This window comes from Nyctibius grandis, chromosome 9 (assembly GCF_013368605.1).
Source record: "Nyctibius grandis isolate bNycGra1 chromosome 9, bNycGra1.pri, whole genome shotgun sequence".
NCBI classification, from domain to species: Eukaryota; Metazoa; Chordata; class Aves; order Nyctibiiformes; family Nyctibiidae; genus Nyctibius; species Nyctibius grandis.
In genome coordinates this window covers 29,196,868-29,206,820 of record NC_090666.1, presented here as the reverse complement: position 1 = coordinate 29,206,820, position 9,953 = coordinate 29,196,868, and the positions used below count along the sequence as shown (strand labels likewise).

Genomic DNA, 9,953 nt, shown 5'->3' with positions numbered 1-9,953 from the left:
GGGACCCGGTTCACTGGCTCAATGAAAAGGTATAAGGAGGTGAGAACAGAGGCAATTCAAAGGAAAGAAGGGGTCTCTCCCTTCCCATGAGTTGTGCTGGCTCCAAACCCTCCTTTTGCACCAAGGACTGCAAAGATGAAGATGCCTCCCTTCTGCGAGCAAAGCCATTGCCAGCCACAAGGTCTAGCTGGGAAACAGCCTGAGGCTGTTGTCCCTTGTCCTTCAGGCAACAGAAGCAAGCACTGAAGTTGAAAGTCCAAGTCCTGCTGGACCTTAAATACAGACAAATGCTTTTTCTTCAAAAAAGTGCCAAGGAAAGGCATTGACACAAAACAGCATTAGAACAAGCATTCCTCTGTTTGAGTAACCAAGCATTAGAAACACAGGGGACAATACGTCCAGCTCTTCTAAAACCCTACCGCGACCTCCTGGGCCCATATGATACACTAAAGCCCACCCAATGGGACACCAGAGGGGGGTCCTCACAAGGAGCCCATCTCTTATCCAGCACAACGGAGCAGATAGGAACAAAGACCATAATATGACCATGTACAGAAGCAGAGCTAGGATTTCCTAACAGGCCAGTGGTTCATGCCACAATGGAAATTATGGTCTTTTTCACTTGATACAGCAGAAGCGTTCCAAAGAGCTATGAACTCTCCATGGAAAGCTGGTGTTTAATTTCCTTAAAATCTATGATGGGAGAAGACCATCTCCTTAGGCTGTGACACAAGTCCTGTTCACACCAGAGAGTTATGCCTCTTATCCTTGCATGGCCCTTTCACTATGCTGCTGTTCCCTGTTACTGTGACATGGTTCAGTTCACATCATGTTGTTTACGTTGTGATTTCTTATTTTCTTTAATGTTTTTTTTTTCTTACACAAACGTGCTAAACCTCTTCAAAGTGACGTGAATTCTGCAGCACTCTTGGTGTGAAGGGTCTCAAGAGAGGTGAGTGCATCCTCTCTGTATCTCTGTTTGACTCTGGGAGACTTCACTGTACCTGGAGACCCACAGTCCACCCCCAAGGAGCTAGGTGGGTCTGGCATAAACTCTGCATGAATGCATTCAGAAATCAATACACCTCGATTAAAAACCTGCAGGCTGCTGGGCTGATTGAAGAAAGCTTTTGTAAAAAGGTAATTCTGCAACACTGGCAGGAGCAGGATATCCTGGAATGTCAGCTGACGTCTGTACCCAGCTATTGTGCAAATACAGAGGTATAAAGACACCTTGCCTTGCCTGGGCCAGAGGGGAGAGGCTGCCGCAAGGACACCCCTGTCGAGGCGTCTGCAGGAGCTGCCAGGTGAGAGACCGGTTCCAAGTAAGTGGCTCTGTATGAGACCGTCTTGTCCCTGAGGAGGACCAGGCATTTCTTTTCTGCCAGTGTACCTGCTCTTTGTGGCTGGGCTTTTGCTAGATGTGGTTGCTGGTTATTACAGCACTGAACTGTACCCAAGGGAGGAGGACTGCTTGGCCAAAACAACTAACATGCATAGAGATCTCACGTGATGAAAGGGGCTGCTGATGGGACAGAGGGTACCTGCTGCCCCACGGCTATTTCAGCCTGCATCTTCCAAGTCACCTACCAGGCTCCAAGTGCATTCAGGCCTTCAGATAGAGGTGACCTGATCTGCAATGCTTCCCTGAGTCACTCCAGAGGCTCCCCAAGCTTCTGCTCAAGCGTCAACCTTGAAGTTAGCCCATTTTTAACAGGGAGGTGAATGTTTCATGGGTCTCTTTTCTTTGCCTGAAGCTTTTGGGTATTTGTCAAGTTCTGCCTGCCTGAGCTGATCCTTTCTCTCTGTTATTGCCAGCCAGAAGCATGCACGCCTTTCTGTTCCTGTGTTCCCTCCTTCTCTGCAATGGCGTAACAGTGGCTGTGAAGAAAAAGATCCAGAAGCTCCCTGATGAAGAGGAAGAAAGCCCGGCTCAGATATGGACCCCGCAGACTCTTTCTCGAGGCGAGTGACAGGGATTCTTGAGGCTGTCTTGAAGCACCCCTATTTCCCTCTGTCACAGTGGCTAATGTGCACCTCCACCCATACACCCAGACAGGGAAATGTCTGAGAACAGCGGCTGGGAGATCCCTCGCTGCATTCCCATTCTGAAGCAGAAGCCCAAACCTACCTTTCAGAGGTGCCACTTCCACCGTGGCCAAGAGCACTGGTGCGTTCAGCAGGGGAGAAGTCTTCACACTCTGTGCTTGAGAACCGGTACAGGTGCTTTGCTCCAGAGCTGGGCTGGGGACAGAGCCAAGAGCCAGGCTGTAACACCGGCTGCTGGATCAGCTTTGCAGAGGCTGAGCTCAATAGGCAGCCCCACAGGCAGCTCCCACCCCTACACAGGCATGCTCTGTACGCAGGAGACCATAGTCACACAGCCAAGTTGCAGCCAGCTCAACCCCTCTGCTGTCCGCTTTCCTGCTGGCATCGTAGGTCAGGCACAAATAGCAGGTACATCCTCTTCCTCCCTGGGGGCTCCTTTGGGTGATGCAGGGCACGAGCAGCATGCTGTAGCCATTGGAAGGGGCTCCAGGCTCAGCTCCAAGCTTTACTCCATCAAGTAAGACCAGGCACCTCACGCCAAAAACACTCTTGCATCCCAGCCCCCAGCCTGTCGAGCAATCCCTTATTGCAGGAGGCCATAGACAAGCAGCAACCCTGGTTTGGCTCTTTGGGAGGGTGGATGGGTTCCGACAGGAGCTCTGGACTCCAGCTTTCAAGCGGCTGGAAGTACCTGTCTGTAATCCTAGCCCACACCTGAGCCCTGGCAAGGCTGGGGTTTCACCCCCCTTCCCTGTCAGCTGTTTCTTTGCACCTTTCTGCTTGGGGCTCTCCTGGTGCCCTCAAACCACCTGGAGGGTCTAGACACCCTGAGGGCCAGTGCCTCCTTGGTGCCGCCCGATTACACATGTGGCTCCAGCTCCCTGTTCAGCAGAACATCCTCATCCATACTGATGGGAAAATTAACTAAGGGTGCTCTCAACAGGCTGGGGAGATGACATCGAATGGGTGCAGACATATGAAGAAGGTTTAGCACGATCAAAACACAGGTAATCCTCAATTCTTTTTATGCCGGTTCATACATTTAACTGCACAGAACAAAGCTATGCTCTAACGTGATGCTCACACTGTGCCTTGTATCTTGCAAGCAAGATACAAGCCGTATTTTGCTGCATGGTACGGAGGCTGAACAAGATTTTGGTGAGAGCTCACTTTTGGGAGATGAGCAAACACCCTTGCAGTGCCTCCAGTGTTGCCTTCTCAGTGATACACCCCTCTGTACATGACTGTCCCCACACCTCCGTACTAGCCCTGTTGCTATTGCTCCTCGGAATGTAAATATATGCCTGGAGCAACTCAGTGCCTTAATTCTTTGCAAGCACGGTCTGTAAAGGGTTTTGAATTGCCTCCCCACTCCTTTCCTGCCTTGTCATTCCAGCAAGAAGCCACTGATGGTTATTCACCACTTGGAAGAGTGTCCTTACAGCCAAGGTGAGCAAAACAAACCCTTCCAAACAACCTGGGGGATCCAAATCCGTCAGTGCTCGTTCCTTACAAAGCATTTGAGCACTCGGTGTGAAGCCTTTCCAGCACATGCAGGGAAACGTGGAGAGACAGTAAATCCAATGGGGACCCTTGAGAAGGATTGGGGAATAAAACAGTTGTAAAGTTTTTCAGGGCAGTAACGTGCTCTGGGTCAAGGCTTCCCTAGCAGAAACACATGGCTACAAAACAGGCAGGCAGACACCAAGCTTTCCTCCTTCATTCTTTTCCCCACCCCTCATCTCTTGCCACTTCTCCTTCCTGCCAACTCCCACTCCTGTCCTGGGCCCCAGCAAGCATAGAAATCATCAGCTCCTGTGATTAAAGCCTGGGGAAGTCGTATCCCCCTAGAAAGAAGCCCTGAAAGTAGGCTCTGTCAAGGCAGTGAGGTTAAGCACCACACTGCCTCCGTTGCATCATTTTATACCATGACTTTCAAGTTATGGGTATCCTGCAACGAGGGAGAGTCAGACACCAAGAAAATTACCCTTGTAGCCTCATATTCACCAATTCACCTGGATTGCTACATGGCTTTACAAACATATTTTCATCTCCAGATAAGAACCATAGAGTGCAATAGTTTAGTTTACAGCATTGAGAAGCTCAAATCATCTTCCAGCCTGCAAGAGCATCTGCTACCATCTGGTTTATACACTTCCCTCTTACCCTTACGAGGCCTCCTGCCAAAGAGTGTGTCACACCACTCACTATCACTTGATACCTCCTGGGTTATCGAGAACAAAGTGAGGTTTGTCGGGGAAATCTGGCCCCACCATTTCTTATGAAACTTCTGTATTTGCTACCCCAAATGCATACAGCATAAACTGTGCAGACAACTCCTATGCTCTGTAGCGTGGGGCCCCAGACAGCCGAATAAAGCCAACCACGTGCATTCACGGACTGTCCAGCCACTGGGAAGGAAATATGTCTGTACACCAGCATTTCAGTTTCTCCAGAACTAAGTGTCTTTTGCATTTTACTTTACGAGAACCAAGTCCTCTGAGCTTTGTGTGCCACATGCACATCAGAAAGTAGTGCCGGTCATTTACTATTGGATTTAGGATCAATATAAGATGCTGCAAAAACGTGAAAAGCAGTGATCCAGATTTTTTTTCCACCCAAATAATGTATTTCTCTTTCTTTTAGCTTTAAGGAAAGCATTTGCTTCTAGCCCAGAGATCCAGCAGATGGCTCAGGAGGACTTTATCATGCTCAATCTGGTGGTAAGTCTGAATTCTAAAATCTTCATCAAAATGTTTACCAGGCAGTGGACTAAGCCATATTAAGAGCAGAAAGGGATTCACTTCACATAGCTTTGAAGTAGTATTTGAGATTCTCTTTTTTCTCCCACTTCTCTGGGGATGTACAACGGGGTTTGCAAAACACCAACACAGTTCCTCCTTGGAGAGGGGACAGGGAGACACTTCCATACACACCTACACATACTCACTGGTATGGAAATACCATTTTGTATACTCCAACCACAGGTAATATTCTGATACAAGACAAAAACACCCAGTCATCACGCTTTCTGAGTCACCTGCCTGGGGTTCCTGTCCTCATCCCCAAGCATCTAGCTCAGGACAACTTGGACAGAACAGGGGAACTCCATATCTGATCACACCAGAATGGTTAGTTGTTGGGTGATGAGGCAAGCTCAGCTGATACAGTCCATTTCTAGTGCGCAGACAGTAACCTGTCACTAAGAGACTATCTACCCCGACAGCATTCCAGCAGCGATGACAACATGGCACCCGATGGCCATTATGTCCCTCGGATCCTCTTTGTGGGTGAGTCTCTGGGGTCAGGGGAATAATCAGGGCAGCGTTTTTTCCATATGGTCCCCATTGAATTCCCATTGCTCCAAGTAATAGCTCTTATTCTTTGGGGTATTAAAGCTGTAGGAATAACCCAGACTTTCAAAAGAACAGCTTAACTGGAAAAATCAAAAATGGGGCCTTATTTCAGAGTATTTGTGTAGCAACCAGAGATTAAATGGGGCATCCAAAACCACTACTATCTTTTTAAAAACAGGACTGTGACAGGCTTATTCCACGAGTGGAAATGCACAGCCTGTCACTGCTATTAACTCTTAACACATATCCTTTACGAGTTCGGTCCTGCCTACGTGATACCATGTCATACCACCTGAATACAGCCCCTTGCTCCAAGCCTGTCCTCAGATGAATGACAAACGCTCTGTCCAAGGGCAGAGCTAAGGCCCATCACCAACCATGACCAACAGCTCTACAAAAGGCAAACTTACCATCAAACTGCTGGGTACGAAGGACTCAACGGGCAATAATCTTGAGCCACCAGATGAGGCTTGTACGTAGAGGATCTGCTCATGATGGGTTTCAGAAGTAGAGTTCATTAATGTACAGCTGCTGAGAGCCTGGTGCTTCCAGATGTACCTTTCCGGCCATGAAAAGGCCAATCAACACCATTTTAAAAGGCTTTTATCCTCACAAAATTATTCACCGCCATCCCACTCTACAAAGCCAGAGTTACTAACATCTTGTACTTTCCCCCCCCGGCAAGATCCTTCTATGACAGTTCGAGCTGATCTAACCGGCAAATATGGGAACAGGATGTACGCTTACGAACCAGAAGATATTTCGACCTGTGAGTGAAACAGGGGGCACTTTCCTGATCCCTTTTTAGCCATCTCAAGTTTATGCAATACAAATGTGGTTAAAGGAAAAGGCTATAGGAGAATCTTGAGAAATGCTGGATCTATTTCTGCAGTAAAAACTGCTCAAAGCCCTTTATAAACATTAATGGAGTGAATATACTGCAAGCAGTGAGGTGTGGGGAGAGTTCTCCTCAGTGTCTGAATGCTGCTGGTGGAGTTCCCAAACACCATATAAGTTTGGCTCCAAACCACCACCAATTTGGTTCAAGGCACACGCAGACCTGAGTGCGCTGCTGCTCTGCTTCATAATCCGAACCGCAGACGCCATTTCAGTACATCTCACCCTAGGGGTAACCAAAGTTTAAAAACACATGTTCTGTGAGGAATGGAATTAATTCCTCTGGGTTGGTGTCTCTGCACCCCCCTCTCCTGGCTGCCCACTTAATAACTCTTAGAGAGATGTATTTTTCTGAGGTCTCCATCCCCAGATCACAGCAAGTTGGAATGAGGCAGACTCAAAAGCTGTGGGTAACAGAACAACCCCCTTCCAGCAGACAAGCAGGCTAACAACAATCCTGTGATCTGGGTTCACAGCTCTCTCTTCTAGTTTTTCCCCTTCCGCAGCACACAGACTTTTGTCTGATGCTCAAAGCTTTGAACCTCACAGGACTGCAGAAGGCGGAAAAGAGCACCTGTGCCACCTGTGAACTCCATCAGAGGAACTGGTATGTTCTAATGGCACTCTGTCCCTGGAGTACTGATTAGAACACAGCATTATAGATACTTCTGCCACACACAGGAGTTAACAAAATAGTCCAAGACAAAGGAGCAAAAAGAAGAAAAAAAAAATTATCCTCCCAAGCCAGTGACTTAGTATTTTCTAGAAGCTAAAAGCTAACTGCAGTCAAAGCCTGTTGCTGAGACAAAATAACTAGTCAAAACTACTCATTAAAATTGAAAAAAAATAACTGTAAAGACCTTTTAGAAGTCTTGCTATCTAGAGTGGCTTTAATTTCTGACCTTAAGCTGTGCAGACGTGGGCATCTTCCCTGTCATCTTTCACATCTTTGGTGCTTTCTCCACAGTGATTGAAAACATGAGACAAGCGAAGCTGCTTCTGCACACAGAGCTCTGAGCAAGGGGCAGTGCCAATCCGCACTCACAGACTGACACAACAGCCCCGGGAATGCTGAGAAATGCAGCACAGCACACACATGTTGTCCTTCCGCCTTCCCTCACAGAGAAGCCACGGTCACAAGAACTTGGTGCAACCCACAGTGCAATAGATACCCAGAATGAGGCACCACCCACTGATTTTGAAGTAGCAGTTTATCTTAATGGCTTCACAATTATCATTAATAGAGAAGATTTTCTTTGCTGATGTTTACAAACTCTTCTTTACCCCAGTTAGCACCATTCTGAAAAGGATACTTAGATTATAAATACATTTTTAAGTTTGTCCTGTGTGTGCCTAGCTACCTTTTCTTCTTTTTTTAAGTCATAAGTCTTTTCATTTGAAAGCATTTTAGTATAGTAAGAAACAAAAGCGTGCAACTATAGCCTACATTAAAATAGGTTTGGTATTTTCATTGTTGTGTGAATTGCCATGCTCACTGATGTGCATTTCAGAAAATTGTTTTATTGTTCTTCGTTAAAGCTTTTGCTGTGTAATTCAAACAACAAATATAAAGGATCAGCCCATTTCCTTTTCAAATTCCTTTTACTTGTTCTCTGCATTATTTTATGGCCACAGCAATAATATGAGCCAGTGGTGTGCCCAGGTGGCCAAGAAGGCCAACGGCATCCTGGCTTGTATCAGCAATAGTGTGGCCAGCAGGACTAGGACAGGGATCGTCCCCCCTGTACTCGGCTCTGGTGAGGCCGCAACTCAAATCCTGTGTTCAGTTTTGGGCCCCTCACTACAAGACAGACCTTGAGGTGCTGGAGAGAGTCCAGAGAAGGGCAACGAAGCTGGTGATGGGTCTGGAGCACAAGTCATATGACTTGTGAGGAACTGAGGATTGTTTAGCCTGGAGAAAAGAAGGCTGAGGGGAGACCTTATCACTTTCTACAACTACTTGAAAGGAGGTTGTAGTGAGGTGGGTGTTAGTTTCTTCTCCCAAGTACCAAGCGAGATGGGTACGGCAGCAGAATTACACAGTGGTCTCACCAGCTTCTGCATGAAACACAGAAGATTGCGTGTGTGCAGGAGTGATCAGCCATTCCCTGGGATTACCAGGAAAAAGGGAATTAAAGAGGAATTTGATGACAAGGCCTGTGGCAGATTGAGCCCCCAGGAGAAGCTGCAGATGAGGCAAATAAAAAGGCAAATAAAGAGGGATCAGCCATAGGGTGAGGAGCAACCCTGGGGTCACCCAGCAGAGACAGGAGGGCTGGCACGAGCTCAGAGCAGTGGCAGGAGCAGTCCAGAAAGTACGGCAATGGGCTGAGTGCTGCCACAGGACCTGGGGCGAGCAGAGGGGAACATCCCGGCGGGTACCTGCGTGAGGGAGACTGCCAGCACAGAGGGACAGAAGGCACCTCAGAGGCCAGCGAGCAACGCCTGAGTAAACGCACACAGGAGATTAAATGCAGTTAACCCCTGGAACGAGTAACAGGTACTGAACTGCAGTAAAACTTGTCAGCAACAAAGCAAGCACAACGGCCTATGACCAGTTCTGTTTTTTTTTTTTTTCTAAATACATTTCTCCCCAGTGATTAGCAAGGAAATTTTAGCCAAAGCCGGTATTTAAGCCCTGCTGAATACAGCAACCAGAATCAAAATCTGTTTGGGTGTAGTTAGTTTATGGGAAAGCTCTATACTGCAGGAATTTATAGATTTGTTAAACACGAAGCTGACATTCTCAGCTAGAAACCCACAACCTAGCAGGAAGATCGATGCTCTTACAAGGCACAAACGCCTAGATCAAACAGGAGCAGAAGCAGCCGTACTTGCAAACTCCATTCAACAAACAGAGCTGATGGGCCTCCGCTGCCCGGCTGCAATAAAGATCCATGGAAGGAGCTGTATACTGATTGGGTCCTAACCATGCTGGAGGGCACCGGTGGCTTCAGCGAGTCCCAGAACCACAGAGCTTCTCCCCAGCACAGCCTGCAGCCTCTGCGCCAGCACTCACCTCTCCCAGTTATATCCCCCCGTGCCATCGCTCCTCCTTCTTGGGGTTTGTACCTGCAACACCCTTCAGAACGTGATGGCTCTGCTCAGCGGCCGTTGAGGGGGGATTAAAGTGAGGGAGAAGAACTTTGCTTTTTAAACAGGCCGCTTCTTCCTGCTCCGTAATCACTTCAGCAAACTGGAATGAGTTACAAGGAAAAGAAAAAGAAAACACACAAGTTCTCATAACAACTTTCCCAGAGCTGAACACTTGCTCTCTTACAAGGACCACACCAAGAGCACATACAAAAGATAACACTAAGGATTGCTAAGGAATGGTTTCTGAGTCTACGCAGAGCCACAGCCCTCTCAATGATTTATGCTAGTTCCCTTGAAAAACAGACCAGATTCATACGTTTGTGCACAAACTGGGAGTTGAAATAACAGGAAGTAAATACTAGACCATGCTTTCTAAACAAGAGGAAAAACACAAGCTAAAAATCACTTGAACTTGCATCCAAATCCCAGTCCTCCAACTGAACCCAGGTCTTGCACAGTGCAACCCCAGCCAGGTTGGGGAAACCTCTCGCACAGAGATCGGAATGCTCTGAAAATTAAAGCTGAATGAAGACTGTGCCCATCCAGTGTTAGAAA

At 47.5% G+C, this 9,953-nt stretch overlaps 1 protein-coding gene across 1 annotated transcript; it reads left to right on the top strand.

Moving 5' to 3' along the window:
• Nucleotides 1-1,826: 1,826 nt before the first annotated feature.
• Nucleotides 1,827-7,319, top strand: LOC137667435 (anterior gradient protein 3-like). The gene is made up of 7 exons (XM_068408186.1): nt 1,827-1,965; nt 2,993-3,056; nt 3,446-3,498; nt 4,696-4,772; nt 5,276-5,339; nt 6,091-6,174; nt 7,270-7,319. Exons 1-7 carry the CDS (start codon nt 1,827-1,829, stop codon nt 7,317-7,319), a joined length of 531 nt encoding a protein of 176 aa, XP_068264287.1.
• Nucleotides 7,320-9,953: the final 2,634 nt, after the last annotated feature.

Excerpts from the sequence above, each read along its gene's own strand:
- LOC137667435 (XM_068408186.1), top strand. The coding sequence starts at position 1,827 with ATGCACGCCTTTCTGTTCCTGTGTTCCCTCCTTCTCTGCAATGGCGTA. Across the intron at positions 5,340-6,090 it reads CCCTCGGATCCTCTTTGTGG|ATCCTTCTATGACAGTTCGA; the intron begins GTGAGTCTCTGG and ends CCCCCCGGCAAG. Across the intron at positions 6,175-7,269 it reads ACCAGAAGATATTTCGACCT|TGATTGAAAACATGAGACAA; the intron begins GTGAGTGAAACA and ends CTTTCTCCACAG.